Below are 22,533 nucleotides of genomic sequence, written 5' to 3' on the forward strand. Positions count from 1 at the left end.
GAGTCAAACACCACAGTAAAACACTATCCCCTTATAATGATAAGGGTTTAAGGGCTTGTCTACACAGGGACAGCCAGGAAAATTAATCCAAATTAACTAAAGATGTGAATTTGAACTAGATTACTTAAACCGAATTAAATCCCTCTGTGAACACCCTCATTTGGAATAAAAGTGGCCTTAATTTGGTTTAGCTTAATTCAATTACAAAGTGAATTAAGCAAAACCAAGTTAAAGTCACTTTAATTTTGAATAACAGCATCCACACAGCGATTTAATGTAATTTAATTAACCTACTTCAAATTCACACCTCTAGTTGTTTCAGATTAATTTTCCTAAATGTTCCTGTGTAGACAAGCTCTTAGATAATTTCTCCCTCCCCACAAACTAGGAAATTAATGCACAGTGAAGTTCCTTCACTTAATCCTTAACTCATCTTTCTGTGTCTCGGTGTATGGGACATAAGACCCATAAGGGGAATCTGGTATCTAAGATCCCTGCACCCTATAAGCATGAGTTACGGAAGCATTGCTATTCTACTGGCCCAGATTTAGTTTCACTTACAGGGATGCAGCTCCCATTAACTTTAAGGAAGAGTATGACTTAGGTCTGGGTCCATGCTACAGACCTATATCAGTATCACTATGTCACTCAGGGGTGTGAAAAATCCACACCCCCAAGCGACGTAGTTATACCGACCTAACCCCTTAGCTTCATTAGCGGGGGTAGGGAAAACTGAAGAAAGAGATTTGAAGGTGGCAAGATTCAGGGTCTGGTGCTTGTCAGTTCTAGAGCCCCCCACTGAGAATGCCTATCCCTACGCCTTCTGCAGGCTTCCCTCTGGAGACTTCAAACTTTAATGTCTCTGTTGACATCAGCTGTCCCAGTGAGGTGCTGAGAGAAAGCTGGCCTTTGATTAGCTAGGTTCTTCCCATTAAGGGCTTTAAGTATCAAGAGCGGATCGTTGAAATGGATCCAGAAGTGCACAGGGAGTGAGCAGAGAACAAAGTATCAGTGTGATGTATTGAACTAGCCAATCTCCCTTTCAAACTGCCTGCTGCTCTGTGTACTGGCTTGGCAGAAAGTTGAGGGAAAGGTTACAAAGGAAATTAGCCATCTGTATATTTCCATTAAGGACACTATTTTACACACTTACCTTCTCCTTTGATCTCATGGGGGTAACCAATCACAGCTGTTTCAGGTACAGCGGGATGTTCATCCTTTAAAAAAAAATGTAGCAAAATATAACAGCCCCCTATTTCAGGCCATGTTAGGTATGTCTACACTGTAATTAGACACCTGCGGCTGGCCCATGCCAGCTGACTCAAGCTCAAGGGGCTGAGGCTAAGGGGCTGTTTAATTCTGGTGTGGACATTCAGGCTCAGCTCCCCGCACATCGCAGGACCCGAGCCCAAATGTCTACACCACAATTAAACAGCCCCTTAGCCCAAGCCTGAGTCAGTTGGCACATACCAGCTGCGGGTTTTTAATTGCAGTGTAGACATACCCGTAGTGTACAAGAGCCTATGCTAGCTCTTCTAGGAATTGTAACAAGTTGCTAACTGTGTGTGAAGTTCTTAATACCTTTCCTACTTTTCTGAGCCTTCGGTAAGTGCACAGTACCAAAAGGTCAACTTCTGCATAAGAACAGCCACACTGGGTCAGACCAAAGGTCTTCCGACACTGGCCAATGCCAGGTGCCCCAGAGGGAGTGAATAGAACAGGGTATCATCAAGTGATCCGCCCCCTGTCTCCCATTCCTAGCTTCTGGCAAACAAAGGCAAGGGACACCATCCCTGCCAATAGCCATTGATGGACCTATCCTCCATGAATTTATCTAGTTCTTTTTTTAACCCTATTATAGACTTGCCACATTACTGCTGTGCTTAATGAAATTAACAGGAACCATGTGTGCCTGTCTCAAAGCAGCATTTAACCCATTAGTTCTGGTTCAAAAGGGCCCTGTTTTTAAACAGCTGAATAGTATTTTCTGACATCCCTTTTGGCTAATAAGAATAAATCCAGAAAAAAATGCATTCTGTCTATACTTGGGATTAGCCCCTCTGCAGCCAACCACTACCAGTGACTGGAGCAGCTGCCCTGCTACAAACCCCAAGTACAGACGACGCTGTGGTTTGCACTAACTGAGCCTCTCCTTGCTGGAAATGAGCTTTTCTTGCCTACATCTGGATTGATGCAGCCCCACTCACTGCTGATCCGCAAGTACAGTCAAGGCCTTGAGCTTCATTCTCCACCGCTGTGCACTTTGGGTAGTCGTCTACACCAAACCAAGTGCAAAGCATCTTTCTTATATCCACTTTTCACTGGTGTAAATCTGTGCAAGGTACAGGACAAGGCAGTGGAGAAGTGGGCCTCAATCTTCCAACAGATGGAAGAGGCACTGCCAGGCTGAATATAGATCTTTATTATTTATTATATGGCTTCATAATACTGACTTATTCTGCCCATGATTCGTAGTTAATATTGACAGTCTTTCTACACTGATAGAGCAGATCATGTGTACAGGCGGATAGAGCATATATTCATCGTAAACCAAAAATGGGTTATGCTATTTTAAATCTGATTAAAATATGGAAGAAATCTTTCTCTTAGCTGGGCTTCTCTGAAAAGGAACCTACATGACAATATATAGTTGTAATCATATTAGGTCTTCAAAAAGCTATCATCAAAAGTTTGCACTAATGTCGCTAGGAGAGTTATTTGTAGATATGATATTACAATCATTCCTGCAATGTAAAGATGATTTTGGTTTATCAAATTTCACATCTGATTAATGTTTGCAAGTGAGGCACATAACATGCAAATAAACGCTCAGGTCAAGCTGTATATAGAACTGCTTTGAGAGACGGTCTGTTCAGTTCTGTGGCTACCATGACCTCTCATCTAGATGATGGGCCAGATCCTCAGCTGTTGTAAATTGCCTTTACTCCATATTCAATGTTGGAGAAGGTTACAAAACATGCTCAAGTAGTATAGATAGGCCTGAGCCACAAAGCTGGGGAAAAAAACATTAACTCCATCAAAGCTACTGGTGGGAGAAGCTAGAGGGAAGTTTTGAAGCCCCCACCATCCAAAAGTAAAACTGCAACGGTATGAAGTCACAGATGTATCTTGAAGAGATGAAATACGATTTAGATCTTATCAGTTCAAACAAAGGAATTGCATGTAGCCCTTCACTTTGATATCCTCCATAAAAACTATCTTACCCCTGAATGAGCTTCATCCATATGCCCTTCCATGGTTTACATAACAAGATTGTTTTCTTCAGCATAATTACTGCCTTGTGTACTTAGTATCAAGGGTGTGTAGGTGAAACACATACGAGAAAGATTCAGTGGCAGCAATGTTAACTCTTACACATAAACCGATGGGCTAGATCCTCCGGCGATGTACAGTGCCACAGCTCCTTTCAAGTACTTGGAACACGTCTGATTTTTACCAACTGAGGATCTGGCCCCATGCATGAAAAGCTTTTCTGGGGTATTGAAAATTACCATGGCATCTTCAATCTCTGCAGTTCCAAGCCTGTGACCGCTGATATTTATGACATCATCCATCCGCCCTGTTATTTGGTAATACCCCTCTGAGGATCTATAGGCACCATCCCCTGTGAAATAATAACCTGTAGCAACAAAGAACACCATCCCCTGTGATCAACAGCAGTTAGTATAATAATTCATTATCAGTATTTGTGGTTATTATTTTTATTATTACTGTATACTTTTAGCCCCTTTCAATCACAGATCTCAAAGCACTGTACAGGCACCAGTTAACTGAGCCACACACCACTCCGGAGGGCAAGGTTTTGTTACACCCACTCCACAGATGGTAATAGGAGGGCAAGGTTTTGTTACACCCACTCCACAGATGGTAATAGCCACCCACTTCTAATTAGGAATTTGTATCTTGGATGAGGCACTGGACTGGAATGCAGGAGATCTGGGCTCTATACCCAGCCCTGCCACAGCCTCCCTGTATGACCTGAAGCAAATCACTTATTCTCTCTGTGCCTCAGTTCTCGGATGTAAAATGAGGATAACACTCCTTCTTTTCTCCCAGTGAGTGATCTGTCTGGTCTGCTTAGGCTGTGGGCTTCAGCACCACGGGAATACAAACAATAATGATAATCAAGCATTCTGACAAAATCCAAGGACTCCTGCTGTCTCTCCAAAGGAGAAGTGAACGGCCCCCTCGCCAGCATCCTCCTCCCAGGGCCCCACAAGGCACTGACACCCTTAGCACTCTGCACACACTTGGCTTCCCTTCACACACACTCCTACAGGGGATCACAGTTTAAGAGCCAGGAGTTAGCCCTTAAACCCTGCTTAGGTGTTAAACATACATGGGATGTCCATGACATCATGACATGATGTCCATGATACCAGGATTTAGCTCCAGGAGGGGCCACATGGTTCAGTGGATAGAGCACTTGAGTGGGACTCAAGACACCTGGGGCTTATCTACATGGCAAATCAATGTGTGGCCAGCCAGGGAGTGAATCTATAGCACACTAGTTTGACACACATTAACTGGCCATGTAGACAAGCCCCACGTTTCATAACACCCTTGAGAGGTAAGAAAGTATTATCAGTAAAGGGGATTGATCTACTCCAGGTCACACGGTGAGGTAATGACAGAGCTGGGAAAAGAATCCAATAATCTAGAGTTCCAGTTCAGTGTTCTACCTGTTAGGTCGCACTGACTTCCTGATGGTTACTTTGAATTATTAAAAAAAAAAACACTTGTAAGATTGTTTGAACACACAACCTGTGCCTATCATAATGCACACAAACAGGTTTGCTTGGGTGTAAAACCCCCCAGCTTCAGAACTCTGATCAGTGGCAGAAAGACTGTCAGAGGAATCTTTTCATCTTTATGTATTAAAAGAAATACTACTTTCAAGGGAAGTGATTTTGAGGACGTGGAATTCTGACACTTGGAAACTGTCTGCTGAAGAGAAAAAGGTTAGCTGGTTCTGACAAATTCAGGTATTGCCGAACACATGAGTTTTCGGACACGTGCTGTGGAGATGGGTTTTTTCCCCTGCTCCACTACCAATCCATCAATGCTTCTCCACATTTCTTTGGGTCATTCCTGCAATCGTTTCTAGGCATTACAAGGCAGCACTGGAAATGATGGGTGAAATTAGATGGTAGTGTTTGCCAGGATGAATTAACTCCCAGCAAGACAATGCAAGATGATCACAGAACAAAGATATTTTTGGTGGCACGATAATAAGAGGATATTTTTGGTCAGTCTTATTTTTGCAACAGAGAAAAACAACTTTCTAAGCAAAACAAGTTGGTTTGTAACAAATTCATCCCTCCCTAAGTCTTCATTATTATAATTGTGCTGCAACCCATGGTCACTGGAACCTCATTGCACCAGCTGGAAGAAGACCAAATCCTCTGGCTCTAAGAGTACGTCTACACTGCAGAGAAAAACCCACGGCTGGCCTATGCCAGCCGACTCAGGCTCATGGGGCTCAGGCTGTGGGACTGTTTCATTACTGGGTAGATGTCTGGGCTTGGGCTGGAGCCCAGGCTGTAGGACTGTGGGGTGGGAGGGTCCCAGAGCTTGGGCTACAGCCTGATCCCAGACAGCTACCCAGCAATGAAACAGCCCTGCAGCCTGAGCGCCAGCCACGGGTTTTTCTTTGCTGTGTAGACAGACCTGTAAAGCACAACTGCATTTAAGCAGTTTTGATTCAATCCAGTAGAGGGCGGCTGTAAAGATACACAGTAGCCAATTCACTAGAACAATATCTTGTATAGCACTGCTGAAAACCTGCTGGGTACTAATATTGTAGTCCCTCATTCTTCCCTGACACCGTCCTTACCTGGATACAGTTTGAAATAAGTATCTATAAATCTCTGATGATCTCCATAGATGGTTTTCGCCAGGCCAGGCCAGGGCTGTGCAATGCACAAAGCACCAGAGACGTCATTTCCCTCTATAACTCTTCCCTGTTGGTCCAAGCACAGGAAGGATCATCAGACCAGATGGGAAACATCCCAGATTAAAGGAAAGTAGCTAGTTAGTACGATCTAGCTATGTGGAGCCGGATTCTGATTTTACCCCAGTTTTACATTGACTTCAAAGGTGTCACTCCTGTTTCACACCAGGGCAAGTGAGAGCCCTTCACATTCTGCAGATTCGCAGACTCGGTGTCTATTATTGCAATGGTTAATTCTTAATGTTTCCCACTCACATTTTGGCAGCAATTGAACATGGGGAGGGGGGGAGAAACGTACCGGCTAGAGGAATGACTGTGCATTGTCTGTGTCATGCTTTCATCATTCGTGTACACAAATAACAGAGCATGTGATTCTATGACTAATACGCTATTCAGACAAAAGGAAAGACAGGTGACCCCTTGGAGTGCAAAGAACAATACAAGATTCACAGAATCCCACTCTTCAGCATTATGGTCCATATGCTGGATTCAAACTGGTGCCAGAGCAGAGCCCAGCTCAGTGGCAGAAAGGCTGGCACCTTCTTGATCCCAGAGCTGCCACGGCTGACTCTGTGCCCAGTACAGGCACGAGGCAGCCCTGAGTGTCCTTGCAACAGCACCACATCACCACTCTCCATCCCACCCTCCCAACTCGCACCAACACGTCCCTGGGCCACAGCCTCCTGTGGGAGGGCAGCGTCCTTCCTAAGCCACCTGACAGCCAGGCTGAGAGGACTGCTAATAGCTCCAGAACAGCTGTTGGCTAGAGAGGCCAAGGCCCCTCAGAGCAAAGATACCGCCAAGCAATATGAAGAAAGGGACACAGCATCAGTAACTCCCACGACCCAAACCACAGTAGTGAACTTGATTCCCTTCCTCTCCCTCACTTAGGAAGTTACTGCAGCTGTCACATCACCAATTATCTGCCTGCCTCAGACAGACATTGTGAAGAGGAGTTAAGTATTATTCTTCCTATTTGATAGCTCAGGAAACTGAGGCAGAGGCTAAGGGTTAGGTTTTCAAAGGTATTTACATGCCCAAGATACAAATAGGTGCCTAGCAGGATTTGTGAAAGCATCCAAGCAGGTTTAGTGCCTAAGTCTTGTTGATTTTAATGGGCGTTAGGTGCCTAACATGCTTAGGTGCTTTGGAAAATCCGATTAGGCATCAAAACACCTTTGAAAACCCGGTCCTAAGCAACTTGCCTAAGGCTACACAGCAAGGCCCCAAGTTTTCAATCAGGCCTGTGTGGGTGGGCCCCTCAGCCCATGCCAAAATCCACTGCAGCCTATGGGGCACTGCCCATACAGATCAGGCCCCAAATCAACAATACAGACTGGCCTGGAGCTCATACGTTTTGGGTCTTCACCCTGTGCCCAAGGTATTAGACAACACTGCCTCACCACTGGGCAATGAAAATATTCTCCCTGTGGGAAAAGGGGCCGCTAACAACGGAAACATTTTGTCTAAGGTCATGTACCCAACTTTCAGAATATATATTTCTCAGCTGCATCAATGAATGACCACAAACAGACACGCCGAGCCTGACTCTAGTGGAGACTGCGTAGGGCACTGGTTATACGGAGATCACAGGGGGGTTTCATTGGCTACAATGCACATTCAGCAAACATTGTTAAGGAGAACAATTCCCTACAAAGCTGTAAGTTGGCTGTGTTCCCAGTGCACTTCACTCACGCCAGTCCCGTTGGCTCCAGCGAGACTATGTGTGAGTAAAGTTACACACCTGTATGAGTGTCTGCAGCACTGGCACTTAGGCCTGGTCTACACTAACCCCCCCAATTCGAACTAAGGTACGCAACTTCAGCTACGTGAATAACGTAGCTGAAGTCGACGTACCTTAGTTCGAACTTACCGCGGTCCAGACGCGGCAGGCAGGCTCCCCCGTCGACTCCGCGTACTCCTCGCGCCGAGCAGGATTACCGGAGTCGACGGCGAGCACTTCTGGGTTCGATTTATCGCGTCCAGACAAGACGCGATAAATCGAACCCAGAAGTTCGATTGCCTGCCGCTGAACCAGCGCGTAAGTATAGACAAGCCCTTACATTACACAATCACCACTATCACTATCATAGAAGCCAGTCCAAAAACATTACCTTGCTACTCGCCGTTGGCTTTCTAACTAGAATATTTAAATATGCATGAATATGGCTTGATTCCCTACTGTATCATTGGAACAGATGAGGCACAAAACATTTTCCTAAATGCTTTTGGCATGAAATAGGGGAATTAGCCGGACAACCCCAGGGCAGCATCTCCGGCAGCTCTTTTCCTGCCTTTGCACCATTGCCCCCAGTGGCAGAGCACAGTCCCAACTCACGTTCTCATCCATCAGTGCCGGTATAATCCCAAAGAACGGTCTCATTGCCATAGCAGGAATGATGTCAGCTCCTTCCTCCGAGGGCCGGGGAGCAATGCAGATGCCGCCTGTTTCTGGAAGAACAATGGGAAAGTTAAAGAGGCTGGGACACATTGGAATGGCAGGTGAGGCTGGATAAAAGCAAGCACCTACTTTTCTCAGCTACACAAGACCAGCAAATTACAGACACCCTCCCAACTAATAACACTTGGATTGTTGTAGTGAATGTGATGGTCCCAGGATATTAGAGAGACAAGGCAGGGGAGGTAATACCTTTTATTGGACCAACTTTTGTCGGTGAGAGAGACAAGCTGACACCGAGCTGACCTGAAGAAGAGCTCTGTGTAGCTCGAAAGCTTGCCTCTCTCGCCAACCGAAGTTGGTCCAATAAAAGATGTTACCTCACCCACCTTGCCTCTATAGCACTTTGAGGCAGAGATACTGCTTTGCCAAATGCTACCTACAGTATACACCAGGGGTCGGCAACCGGTGTGCCGAGTCTTCATTTATTCACTCTAATTTAAGGTTTCACGTGCCAGTAATACATTTTAACGTTTTTAGAAGGTCTCTTTCTATAAGTCTATAACATATAACTAAACTGTTGTTGTATCTAAAGTAAATAAGGTTTTCAAAATGTTTAAGAAGCTTCATTTAAAATTAAATTAAAATGCAGAGCCCCCCGGACCGGTGGCCAGGACCCAGGCAGTGTGAGTGCCACTGAAAATCAGCTCGCGTGCCGCCTTCGGCACGCATGCCATAGGTTGCCTTCCCCTGGTATATACAATACATTTCCTCTCCATCTGCTGGATAGTGCAGTGTACGAAGTCGGGAAAGATCTGAGCTCAGAAATGATTTTGAGAATCCAAACAACAGCTGCTACATTATCATATTCTCCTTTAAACCTCTCCTTTAAACCCACCTGTGCCATGATGCCTACAAAACACTTGGCAATGGTTAGCCACTGGTGAGCTGTGACTACTGCTTGTCACACTGTTCATACCTGTATCACTGTTACCTTGTGCTCACCCCATCTGCCATCCACCTGTTTGTAGCTCAACAAACTTCGATTGTAAGCTCTTTTGGACAGCGACCACCTTTCTGTTCTGGTTGTGTAGAGCCTAGTAGAGTGGGGTTCTGGTCTCTAGGTGATGCCATAACAACAAGACTGGAAGAATAATTAATATATGCATTCCTTTCCTCCTCTTTTCTCTTTGACTTTCTTTCTGAACATTATTTTCTAAACACTTCACCACTAAGTTTGCTCTCCTCTGAACTCGCTTCACATCTATGTCTTTTGAACACCAGGGTGCCCAAAACCATGAACTGAAGGTTGGCTGACATATCAGTGCAAAACATCTGGATGTCTTGGCCCTCATAAGCCACACAAAACCAGACGTCCATCTTTATAAAGAGACGACAGTCAGAGATAATGCGGCCCAGGTAAGCAGCTGGCTTCAGGCGCAGGGCAGCATCACAGTGCACTGCATCGGGGTAACTGACTCCCAGGGCTTGGTCCTGTGCTCGCTGACACCAATGGCAAAGCTCCCATTGACTTTAAAGCTGCAGGAGCAGAGGAGCGTGGCCAAAGCACCATGCAGGAAAGGAAGCAGTGGCCCATATACTTTGTAGTAGCAGCTGTGGTCTGGATGCACACCAGCATTACAAATGGGGGTAAGGACTGCATGCCTTAGTCTTGCACCTAGCGAATACACTTCTAAGAAGGAGCAGCCCATTGATTCAGCCTATGCACTCTCTTCCTAGAGTGTGATCCTAAATTAACACACACACTCCTAGAGTTATCCAGGGACTAAATTAATTCCATGGAAATCAACAAGAGCTGAATGTAGTGAGCACTAATGTGGCACTTACACATTTTCAGATTCTTTTCTTATACATGATGCTACCTGGAAAATGCTGTTCAGCCCCATTTCCTACCCCACAAGGGATTGTAGCAGTGGGGATATAAGCACAAAATATTAGGGGATTTATTTCCTTGTGCTGTTTTTACAGCACTTTGAGGAATTTGTATGCAAAGCGCTTTGTGAGACTAAATTACTATTATTACACAGTATTAGAATAGCCCACCCATTAGGGGCATCCTGAGATTATTTTCCATTCTGAACTGAGCCTCTTAATCATTCTTTCCTCATTTCTGCTGGGATGAATGTTAAATCAGATCAGAGATTTCAACCTTAATCAGATCTTTTATATCCTGACACTAATTCAGATGCACAAAACAGAAGCAAAGGGACAGGAATGTTAGGCTTTAAAAATATACGAGCTATGTTCTTGACTGGTGTAAATCCGCATTGCTCCACTGGCTTCAGTGACTACATAGACAGAACCTATGATTTTGCCTCTAGTCTCTTCTCTATAACTAGGAGGAGAAGAAGTATCTCTAGGTGGAACCATAGAGCTGAAGTATCACTCCACTGAAAACAGGCCTCAGAGCTGGCTTATATATCAAATGGAAAATGATTTGGGAATTCTCTTCCTTCAGGGACAGTGTACACATCAGAAACTTCTGTGCAATGTGCCATGATTGTCTTAAGGCTTGCCAGCACTTTCCTATTTCAGAAAGCATACACCATCCTCTACTAGCACAGATAGAATCCAGGAAGAACTGCATCTAATATGTCACGGTAATGAAGGTGACAGAGTACGAAGCTCATGCTGCATGTACAATATGTCTGTTTAGCTGCGTTGTAGTGGATGTTCTTTACAAGTGAACATTAATTAAAATCACAGTACTGTAAAACAACATTTAAATTACAGGCCATGCCATCTGCTACACAGCACAATGACTGACTACATAACAGCCAGTAGAGCAGTGCAGATCCAAGGGGGAGATGCACGGTGGTAGTGGGCTGAATGGGGCAAAATCCCTGAAGAAAGTAAAAAGATAAAACAAAGGCAAGACAATGCAAAGAGTGGGAGGAAAATACAACTTTCCACCCTTATTCACAGTGGGCAGTACCTTAGGCAGAGCCGACGCTCCAACTTGCACTGATGTAATTAAAGGGATGTTTTTTTCCATTGATCTAGTTAAACCAGTGCACATTTCTGTGTGGACACTATTAAACTCAGCAATTTAGCTTATCGTGGTAAAGAGTCAACTTCAGCTAAGTTGACACAAGCCAGATTTAAATCAATGTCAGCGTGTCCATGCAGGGGTTTTACAGCAGTTTAACTAATTTGGTCTTTAATTAAGAGAAGGCAAAGAACTCCAGAAAGAGGAAGAATCCACTCCAAAGTGGCACATTGCACAAACTAAATCTATTCAAAGCTGAGAAAGTCAGGTACCCTGGTGTGTGGGGACTTTGAATGTGCACACCTTGCATTTGCTTGTCACATAGTCCAAGCTGACAATGACCTTGATAGAATCTCTCAGCAATTGTCACTCAAGTCTTTGAATACCTCTGCAATGTGTTAAGCACAAACAGGCTTTTGCTTAAATATCACACATGCATGCTTCTTGTTTCACCTATTTCCTTAAATATTTCCTGTTGACAGTCACCAAAACCTTCTCTCCTCCCCCACCCATTTTGAGTGCTCCTACACTCCTCCGACAGAGTTTGTAGCACTGCAATGAAGTCAAAGCCACAGCTGTTCTATTCTGTACTGCCCAGTAAATTCAGTACTTTGGAGACCAACACAGATGTTCTTGGTCTTAGAAACAAAGTGTGCTCCTTATCTACTTTCTGCTTCTGTCTTTCCATTCAATAAATCTAGTAACTTGTGGAGCAACTCACAATCCATTCTTGGGTCAAACTTTACTTACAAATTAGTAGAAAAGAGTTAACTTTTCTGGGTCACTACTTTTTGTTAACACATGATTCAATGTGAATATGTCTAGCTACCTGGCAAACATTCATAATCTTATTGCAACTGAAGCTGATGAGAGTTTTGCTGGGTTTTTTTAATGGGAGCAGGAGCAAGTCCATAAGCAGAAGCCATATACCCTTTGTGTGACTGAGAAAGAAGAATCTAAGCACTGAAATGCCCTATTAAGAGATGTGTTTCTAAGAACAGCCCTTATTTATTCTATAAAAAAATTTAGTGCCTCTAGAATCATTTACAACAGTTTACCTTTGGTGTCACTCTAATTCAAAAGCTAAACAGTCTAGTCTCTATTCTACATCATTTAAAACTAGACCGAAAATCACACCAGCTTTGAATCATATTATCACTCACAGCACAGACACCACTGCCTAATATTAACACTAAGGCCATGCCTCCACTACGACTTACGTCACTCAGGGCTGTGAAAATAACACACACACACCCCCCCAAGCGACATAAGTTTTGCCAGCATAAGTGGTCGTGTGCACTGCGCTATGTTGGTGGGAGAGTTTCTCCTGCTGACGCAGCTACCACCACTCACTGGGGCTGGTTTAGGTATGTCGACGGGAGAGCTCTCTACCGTCAGCATAGAGCAGCTACACAAGAGATCTTACAGCGGCATCGGTACAGCTGTGCCACTAATGTAGACATGGCCTAAGAGCTACCTTAATTTCTCTCTCTCACACACGCACACACATACACACACACACACAAATTCTCACTCATAATCCCTCTCTCACCTTATCTACTCACCCAAATACTTTCAAATGGATTCTTAAAGTATGGTTTGCTAATTTTTATGCCCGTTCAGTTTTATTCTCTGGTGACATACCGCTGCTTCCAAAGACAATGTTCCATAGAGGACAAAGGCCAATTAATAATGTAAATTACATTGATTGCGAAAGGTGAAATGTAGCTGACACTATGGTCATCAATTCACCTGCTGCATCGGCAGTGGATGGGAGGCTAGGGAAGTGGGAGGGGTCTCCTTTGGCAGAGGAGAGGGAGAGGGCCGTGTGAGGATATGTGGACTATTTCTTTAAGTCTGTAGCAAACAGTCAGGCAGGAAGGGAGCTGGGGAAGGTTCAAGGCCGAAGCTGTAAATCTTTGTGAAGCACAGAAAGGGAGCCAGAACGAACGCTGGCTTCCTCACTGTAACGGAATTCCTTGTTCAGTGAGAGAAGAAAGTGATTCTTTCCCACCATCACATGACGGGGAAGAACAGGAGCCGGTTGTTGGGGTAGGAGCAGGGAAGGGTCTAAAGGAGGATTTACTTCAGTGAAGTCCTTCAGTAAGAACAGTCAAGATTACTGCGTTTTTCTTTAGTGACCTCAGGGTATGTCTATATTGCAATTAAATGCCTGCGGCTGGCCCATGTCAGCTGACTCAGGCTCACGGGACTTGGGCTTGCAGGGCTGCTTAATTGGGGTATAGATGTTTGGGCTCGGGCTGGACACCGCAAGGGGGAGAGTCCTAGAGCCTGGGCTCCATCCCAGATGCAAACGTCTACACCTCAACTAAAAAGCCCCTTGGGCTCGCGGGGCTCAGGCTGAGTCAGCTGGCACGGGCCAGCCACAAGTTTAGATATACCCTCTGGGACTACACATAGCCAATCCAGGCAACAGATTAACAATATGGGCCTGACTGTCACTCACACTAAACCCACCCTAAACCACTCTGATCATGTAAAGACACCTAAGGAGCAGATTATATTTACATCCAAGTTAAGGCACCTTTCCATTACTAGAGCATTGCAAATTGGCCTTAGTGCAGAGGTGGGCAACCTACGGCCTGCAAGCCACATCCAGCCCACGGGCCCATCCTGCCCAGCCCTTGAGCTCCCGGCCGGGGAAGCTAGCCCCCCTCCCCCGCAGCCTCACCTTGCCGTGCCGCCAGCGCTCTGGGCAGCGCTCTGGGCAGCGCGGCGGCGTGGCTGGCTCCGGCCGGGCAGCGCGGCTCAAGGGCGGATTTACCAGTGAACACAGGGTGCACTGGCATGGGGCCCCCCAACAACAGGGGGCCCCAGGGACCGGCACTCAGGCAGCTCAGCACCGGCGACCCCCCATGGGGGGGGGCTGCACTGTGGGGGCAGTGGAGCAGGGAGGGAGACTCACCTGCAGCCTCAGGGGAGCAGGTGGGTGGTGTGGGTGGCGGGAGCGCGGGGAACGTAGCCGGAGGTCTCAGGAGGACACCGGGTGGCGGCGTAGCCGGCTGGAGAGAAGCGGCGCTTTGAAGGGGAAACTGCTGCTTCTCTCCGGCTGCGCGGCTGCCCCTGCTCCTCCTGAGTCCTCCGCCCATCTTCGCAGGGCCACATTCCGAAAGGGGCTTTAGAGGGGTGGTTGGATAGGGGGTGGGGTCCCGGGGTGGGCGGTTGGGGGTGGGGGGTCCTGGGAGGGGTCGGTCAGGGGACCAGGAGCAGGGGGGGTTGGATAGGCGTAGGAGTCCCGGGGGGGGGGGCATGTCAGGGGGCGGGGGTGTGGATAGGGGGCAGGGCAGTTAGGGGACAGGGAGCAGGGGGGGTTGGATAGGGGTGGGGGTCCCGGGAGGGAGCGGTCAGGGGACAAGGAGCAGGGGGGTTGGATGGGTCGGGGGTTCTGAGGGCGGGAAGTGACGGATAGGGGGCGGGGGCCAGGCTGTTTGGGGAGGCACAGCCTTCCCTACCCGGCCCTCTGTACTGTTTTGGAACCCCGATGTGGCCCTCAGGCCAAAAAGTTTGCCCCCCCCGGCCTTAGTGTAACTGAGAGACAAGCCTCACTTCATTAAGATGGGACGCACAAGAACCAGCCTAAGCCCACTGACGAATAACAGACGTGCACTCCTGCTTTCTGCGAGATGGCTCCGTGCAAAAGCCCCATTAAGTCGCAACATGGCCACCCTTCCGTTACTGTCAAATAAAGCTACTTCATTCACACGGGGAGGGCTGCAGACAGCAAACTGCAAAACAGCATAACAACTTCTCCCCACATCCCTCCTGAAACAAAACAAAGCACTTTTAACTGTCTTCTCCTATGAACTCTAGTAGCAAAACAAATACCCTTGGCTACACAGTTCTATTTTCCATAGGGAAAAAGGACAAACAAATACCTAGGCACAATCTGTGATTCAATCTTATAGTTTGCTGTACCTTAAGTTGTTTTTCATGATAAAAAATGTTCAGTTTCAGTTCAATTCTCAAAATAACTACTGTGTGGTTTCCATTTCAGACAGCAGCCTTTCAGTTTCAACTGAACAATGAAAATTGTTTTCTGCTTCTAGAGCTGGTCAAAACTTTCAAATGTTCAAAATTTCAATGAAAATGTTTCATGAAAAAACATTGCTGGGTTTCAGCCAGTTTAAAGAGCAGATCATAATTTGCTGAAAACTCAAAATGTTAACAAAATGTGTTCAGGAAAAAAAATCTCCGAAAGGTGGCAAAGTTGTCACCACTTTCTAACCATTCCATGATAATTCCTCGTGAACATGTTTTTCCTCCCGATCAGTGCTTTTTACCTGTTTGCCACCAGGTGTCAACAAGGCTGCACCGGCTGTCTCCCACTACATTGTAGAACCATTGCCAAGCTTCATGGTTAATTGGTTCTCCCACTAAATCCAAAACAGTAAAGAAATAAGGGTGAATTCTGGTGAAAGGATTTGTATGCAGTGTTCTTTCCCTTCAATATATTTAGGCTTGGAAGAATTAGATTTTATTGGTAAATGTCGGTAGGTGTCAATATCACCATAAACACCAAACCATCCAAAAATATTTCCATTGATCATAATTGAAATTACAGATAGGCAAAGTAAGAAAAATGCTGCTTGAGAACTTATTACAGTTTGATTTAAGAATATTTGCTTTGCATATTTTGACATGTGATTTTGACAATTTGTGTTTAACTTTTTAAATCTCAAAGTCTGTCACTTAATAATTATTGTCTAATTCCCTCCTTAATTTCCCTCAACTATGAAAAAGTAAATTGATAAAAATTGGAAAAAAATGCTTAAAGCCCATAGTTTCGTGCAACTTTGAAAATTTAAATAGATAAAAAAAATTAAAATGCTTAAAAATAATCAATATTATCCATTGAAATTATAAAAAAAAAAGGAAAATCGAGTTCTGCCAAGCCTAAATCCATTGCATGCCTACTGCATGATCTCAGGCATTTCTGAACATAAATAATTTGTCTACACCTACTAACTACTGATAGCATTTTGCTGAGACATGAGAAGAAGCTTAATGTACCTGTGTAATATGATTAGGGCCCTACCAAATTCACGGTCCATTTTGGTCAATTTCACGATGATAGGATTTTAAAAATTATAAATTTCATGATTTCAGCTATTTAAATCTGAAATTTCACAATGTTGTAACTGTAGGGGTCCTGACCCAAAAGAGGGTTGTTGGGGGGGGGGGTCACAAGATTATTGTAGGGGGCTCACGGTATTGCCACCCTTACTTCTGTGCTACTGCTGGCAGCAGTGCTGCCTTCAGAGCTCGGCTGCCAGAGAGCGGCAGCTGCTGAAAGCAGAACTGCCGCCAGCAGGAGCTCAGAAGTAAGGATGGGATGGGATGGTATTGCCACCATTACTTCTGTGCTGCTGCCTGCAGAGCTGGGCCCTCAGTCAGCAGCTGCCGCTCTCCGAACGCCCAGCTCCGAAGGCAGCAGCGCAAAAGTAAGGGTGCCCTGGTATGGTATTGCCACCCTTTCCTTCGGCGCTGCTGCTGACGGGGCGCTGCCTTCAGACCTGGGCACCTGGCCTGCAGCTGCTGCTCTCTGGCCACCCAGCTCTGAAGGCAGCGTAGAAGTAAGGGTGGCAATGCCACGACCCCCCCTACAATAACCTTGCGACCCCCCTGCACCTCCCTTTTGGGTTGGGACCCCCAGTTTGAGAAAAGCTGGGGTCTCCCCCATGAAATCTGTATAGTATAGGGGAAAAGTACACACAAGACTAGATTTCACGGGAGAGACCAGATTTCATGGTCCGTGACACCTTTTTCATGGCTGTGAATTTGGTAGGGCCCTAAATATGATGAACCTCACAATTTAAGACATTCCTTTCCTAGGACTGGTGAAAAGCAAAAAGGAATCTAAGGGAAGGTAAGTACTAACTGGAGGTAATTTGGGGGGTATTTAGAAAATCGAAATGATGCTGATGCAAGGGCTGTCTAAGCATCCCAAGCCTTAGAATTATTAATGCTCTATGATGCCACAAGCACAACTGAATTTCTTTGGCATCTTTTTCTGGAGAATGTTATTCTCATAAAGGAATCTAGGAAATGGGGGATAATTCCAAGATATTTATTCAATTGCCCTGGCATTGGGCTCTTCATTTTTTCTACATAAATAGTAACTAAACAACTGTATGTGAAACCTGTATTTGAAAGAACATCCATTCTTAGCCATTCCAAGCCAATCCTCCACTGGTGTAAATTGGCATAGCACAACTGACTTCAACTGAGCAACACAGATTTCCATGTTTCAGAGTAGCAGCCGTGTTAGTCTGTATCCGCAAAAAGAACAGGAGTACTTGTGGCACCTTAGAGACTAAGGTTAGTCTCTAAGGTGCCACAAGTACTCCTGTTCTTTTTACAGATTTCAATCTGTAGAGAACCTGTCCCTACAATTCCCTTCATAAGAACGTTTAGTTCCTCTCACCTGATCCCAGGGTTTTTAAGGAAGATCTGTCATACTTCTTCACCCACTTATCTCCATACTTCAGCAGCAGGCGTACAGCAGTAGGTGCACCGTAAAACTGATTAATTTTTAACCTCTGTACAGTTTCCCAATAACGACCTGCAAAATCCCAAATATTCTTCTTTAGTCTGTCTGGTTACGGAACAAAGCTACTGTTACAAATGCTGCACACTTAAGTAAACAGTAAGAAAAAACTCTACAGCAACTATTTGCTGTATCTATAGTATAATACTGATGGCACCTTTATTACCCTGGGTACATACACATTCCTGGTTTGTATAATCACATCCTCAAAAGAAATGGGACCGGTGATAATAGGAAAGAGAATACATCCCCTAAGGTAGCCAGGTCACACTTGATAGGCTCCTAAGCCATATACATGTGCAATTAAAACTGCGACCATCACTCCCTCACCTGGGTCAGGATACAGCGGAGTGCTTTCAAACAGCACAGAGGTGCCTCCATTACAGAGTGGTCCATATACAACATAGCTATGTCCCGTGATCCAGCCAATATCAGCCACACAACCAAAAACATCGCCTTGCTGGTAGTCAAACACATGCTGCAAAGATAAACAGTGAGGCTGTTTTCGTAATGCTGAAAGAACCAATCTATGCTGCACGGGATGAATTATTTCATTCAGCCATGTAAAGCTGATACACGAAGTAAGCCTAAACAGACAGAGGAGATATAAGTGCACGGAGGCAAGGCTGGCCTAAGGACTGGAGGCTACAATACCTCTCATACCCAAGGAGTGGGCCAGATCCTGTGCTTCTCAGTCCTTAAATCGGACGAACTCCCGTTGGTGACAGTGTAAACCAATTGCAGAGTAAACACGAAGGACGTGACCCCACACTGTGTAGGAAGCCGCCTGTGCCTGCACGGTGTCCCACCAATGCCAATGGGCTCCCCAGAGAGGCAGAGCTCATGGCAGGTTGCTCCTCAGGATTTAACCAACGCTACAGTTACAAAGTGTTCTGTTTACTTCCCGTTTAATACCCTGGGTATTAATGAAGGAAACGAGGTATCCGTAGGAGACTCACTGACGTTCAGCTTGCCCTAGGAACTCCTCACTCCAGTCACACACATACAGCCTTTCACATTATATTTTAGATAAAAGCATCTGGGGCTGATTATACTTCCTCAGCTATCAAAAATGTTCTGCCTAGGAAATCTACCTTCTTGCACCAGCTGATGCATGTTATCAGAGCGGGAAAGTTACAGCTAGATTTACCTTTTAAATAAAAAAACCTGAGAGTTCCACAAAAATCCAACACTCTACTCTGAAATCAAAATCAAAGGGTCAGAGAATGGAGCGGCAGGAAAGATCTCATCAGTCAGCCAGTCAATGTCCCTACCAGTGCTGGATTATTCCTACTGTACACTTTCTAGTGCTTGAAAGGCAGTACATTTAAGAGGAAAGCATCTGTGTAGGAAGCAAGACTCTCTGAATGCCTAGACCAAAGTTGGGAACCTTCTTCTTGGACTGAGAAGCAAACAGATTCGTGGGCCCCACCTTGCTGCTGTTTGAAGAATAAAAAAAGCTGACTGGTGTGACTCCACCCCATTGGAGAAAGGTTTAACAGCTCACCCCATCGTCTTGAATGGATAATCCTCAAATGTTCTAAAATTCACCTCTGAGCTGAGATTAACCCAAAGACGAGTATCTCAGAAAATTACAAGTGAGTGAGAGGCTGGGACTAGAATTGAAATCTCATCTAGAAACTTCAGTATAATATATGGATTTCTATTACACTCTTCGGGAGGGGATCTCAAAGCAGAAACTGCAAGAAGTTAAGCCTCACAACACCGCTTTGGGATGGTCGCGTTAGCCCCATTTTGCTTATGGGGAAATGAAGGTCCAGTGAGGCTAACGGGCTTGCCCAACATCACATCACAAATCAGTGGCAGAGGCAGAAATACTGAGTGTTAATACAATTTGTTTGCTCTTCAACAGACAAGCGTCACAAAAGGAGGTCCCTTGTTCGGAATCCAGCACCTCTCTGCAGTAAGAGCAATCAGTGCAGTACTGGAGTGCAAAACTAAACCAGTAAGTGACCAATGAATTCAAAACGCTCAGGTGGAATCACTGCATCATTTGGATTCTTTACAACCCCCGGGATCTGATTCTCCTACTAGTGTACTTCCTGAAATCAAATTGATGCTATTTAATTATTAAGATGCTCTTGTGTACTTTTCAACTCGATTACACAGAATATGCCACATAATTTGCAAACACTGATGGAAGCAGCCTTGTTAAACAAACAAATGTCCCACATTAATACTGATAAAGCACCAGTGGTCATTTTCTGCAAGTAACATTGCTGAAGTACCTTGTGTGTCACAGCAGCATAAAGCAGATACCCAGCCTGAGTGTGAACAATCCCTTTGGGTTTTCCTGTGCTCCCGGAGGTGTAAAGCATGAAGAGCATGTCTTCACTGTCCATGCTTTCAGGAGCACACACAGGGGCCTCCTTGGCCATCTCCTAAGACGAGAGAAGTTGCAAAAGAAACACGTTAGCCTCACACAGCAAATCCTTTCATAACACTTCAGTGTTTCACCAGGGTCCTAGCTACGTACAGAAGAACTGTCATTTCTTCAGCTGATGCCATCTTTTTCTGCAGAGAGACTGGCAAGAGCTGAGTATTTACTAAAAGAAAGGCAACGAAGCAGATGAAGAATGACCTGGCATGGATGCTCAAATGACAGGCACCCTCTGTTCCCCTGACTCAGAAACAAAAGAATGTGTGCAGCACACCCCACATAAGCGTTCATGTGGCATGTATGCAGCACCCATTCTCTAGATCCACACTTCTGAGAGTCTCAGGCGTTAGAAGGAAGTGGGTTAATAAAGCCATCTATAAAAACAGCAGGGACTCTCATAGGTTTCAAGACCTTGGGAGGATAAAAGTTGCAGAAAATAGAAGTGTGGTTCCCATAATGAGCCACACTTTGCAATAATAGAAAGGTCTTTAGGGGACAAGTTCCATTAGGGAGTCTTCTTTTTCTAATTTACACTTCTCAGTTTAATTTTAAGTCACATTTAGGATTTCCCAATGCCTGCCTCCACTTCCTGGCTAGAGAAGGAGCTGAGAGCCACTGCTGATGACACATGGCATAGACTTGACTTTTTTTTTTTTTTTTAAAGAGAAAATCCACGTTTTATTTTTCCCTCTCCAAACACAGACCCAGCTAACTTCCTAGCAAGAATCCTTTGCTCCCTACTGGACAATGTAACCCACAAGGCACAGCTATCGGTAGAACTCCCAGCAGGGCGCATTCAGGATGCTATGGGCTCAATTCTGACACAGTGCAGGTGCCAACAAAAGGGAGTGAGGGGAATAAGCTCCTTATATCCCTACTCAAGTTACCCTGACCGTGGGCCTGGCATGCAGGAGTATGTGGGGTTCCTGGCCTGCTTATTCCCTCCCTAGCACAAGTGACTGGAGAGAGGGTGAAGGCTCAGCTTCAACCCTCACCCCTCCAGTGGGGGAGAGTAGCTGGTCCAATGGTGGGCAGTAGCAATTTGCTGCCAGTATAGGTCAGCAGTAACTCAATACCCCAGCTCACCTCTGGAATATGGAGAGAATAAGGGTGGAATTAGGCCTCAGCAGGGGTATCTGAGTCACAGTGCCTCCTAGAGCTACTCCCGGGATGATGCAGTTTACACACCACTCCTTGCTCAGGCCTGGGCCTATATTCAAAATACAGCCCCATGAGGCTGACTCCCTATTGCCTTCCACCCAGTGGTGTCATTTACGCCTGTGCAAAGTGGGTGTGAAAACATCTGCTTTAACAGTCTTACATCCCCTGGGCCCAGGTGCACCGGCCCAAGGTGCAAGGCAGAGGGGAGTGGGGTCACTGTGCACATATCAGCACTTTATGCACCACCCTCTGAAATCAGAAGTCCATTCCGGTGGGAGGCTGATGAATTAGTCCTGGCTACAATCTTTCATCCTCAGCAGACTCCTTCCCTCTTTCATCTTCGAGTTCACCCAGAGCAGCAATCAGATTTTCAGGTTCATTCAGCACTACTTTCCTGCCAGCCTTGTTTACGTTGAGGAGTACCTTACTCACACAAGTAGTCTCATTGACAGTAATTAGACTATTCACACGGAACTTGATGGGACACTGAAGACAATGGGAATTTTCCACTGACTTCAACAGGCTTTGATCAGGTTCCGAGTGCGGTACAACTCAGCATGCCGAAGGGCGGCAGAACCTGGCCCTGGGTTAACAGAATCCAGAGGCTGGCTAGTCACTTCCCTGGATACTGAGTTGGTAACAGCTGGCTCTGTGGTAGGTGAAAATGGAACTTCCATAACCTCAGAGCATTAATATAATATAATTAGGGGTGTCAAGCAATTAAAAATATTAATCGTGATTAATCGCGTGATTGAAAAAATTAATTGCGATTAATCGCACTGTTAAACAATAGAATACCATTTCTTTAAATATTTGTAGATGTTTTCTAAATTTTCAAATATATTGATTTCAATTATAACACAGAATACAAAGATTTCAGAGTGGTAGCCGTGTTAGTCTGTAGCAGCAAAAACAACAAGGAGTCCTTGTGGCACCTTAGAGACTAGCAAATTTATTTGGGCATTTGCTAGGCTCTAAGGTGCCCCAAGGACTCCTTGTTGTTTTTACAGAATACAAAGTG

At 45.3% G+C, this 22,533-nt stretch overlaps 1 protein-coding gene across 1 annotated transcript in view; it reads right to left on the bottom strand.

Moving 5' to 3' along the window:
- The window catches only part of ACSS1 (acyl-CoA synthetase short chain family member 1), a 66,858-nt gene that overhangs the window by 2,963 nt on the left and 41,362 nt on the right, over positions 1–22,533 (bottom strand). The window contains exons 5-12 of the mRNA XM_065400819.1: positions 20,200–20,352; positions 18,281–18,428; positions 17,828–17,965; positions 15,684–15,776; positions 8,313–8,425; positions 5,858–5,984; positions 3,513–3,640; positions 1,154–1,217 (exon numbers count right to left, since the gene is read on the bottom strand). Coding sequence (XP_065256891.1) covers positions 1,154–1,217; positions 3,513–3,640; positions 5,858–5,984; positions 8,313–8,425; positions 15,684–15,776; positions 17,828–17,965; positions 18,281–18,428; positions 20,200–20,352 — 964 coding nt within the window. The remainder of the gene's footprint in view (positions 1–1,153; positions 1,218–3,512; positions 3,641–5,857; positions 5,985–8,312; positions 8,426–15,683; positions 15,777–17,827; positions 17,966–18,280; positions 18,429–20,199; positions 20,353–22,533) is intronic.

This window comes from Emys orbicularis, chromosome 3 (assembly GCF_028017835.1).
Source record: "Emys orbicularis isolate rEmyOrb1 chromosome 3, rEmyOrb1.hap1, whole genome shotgun sequence".
Lineage (NCBI taxonomy): Eukaryota > Metazoa > Chordata > Testudines > Emydidae > Emys > Emys orbicularis.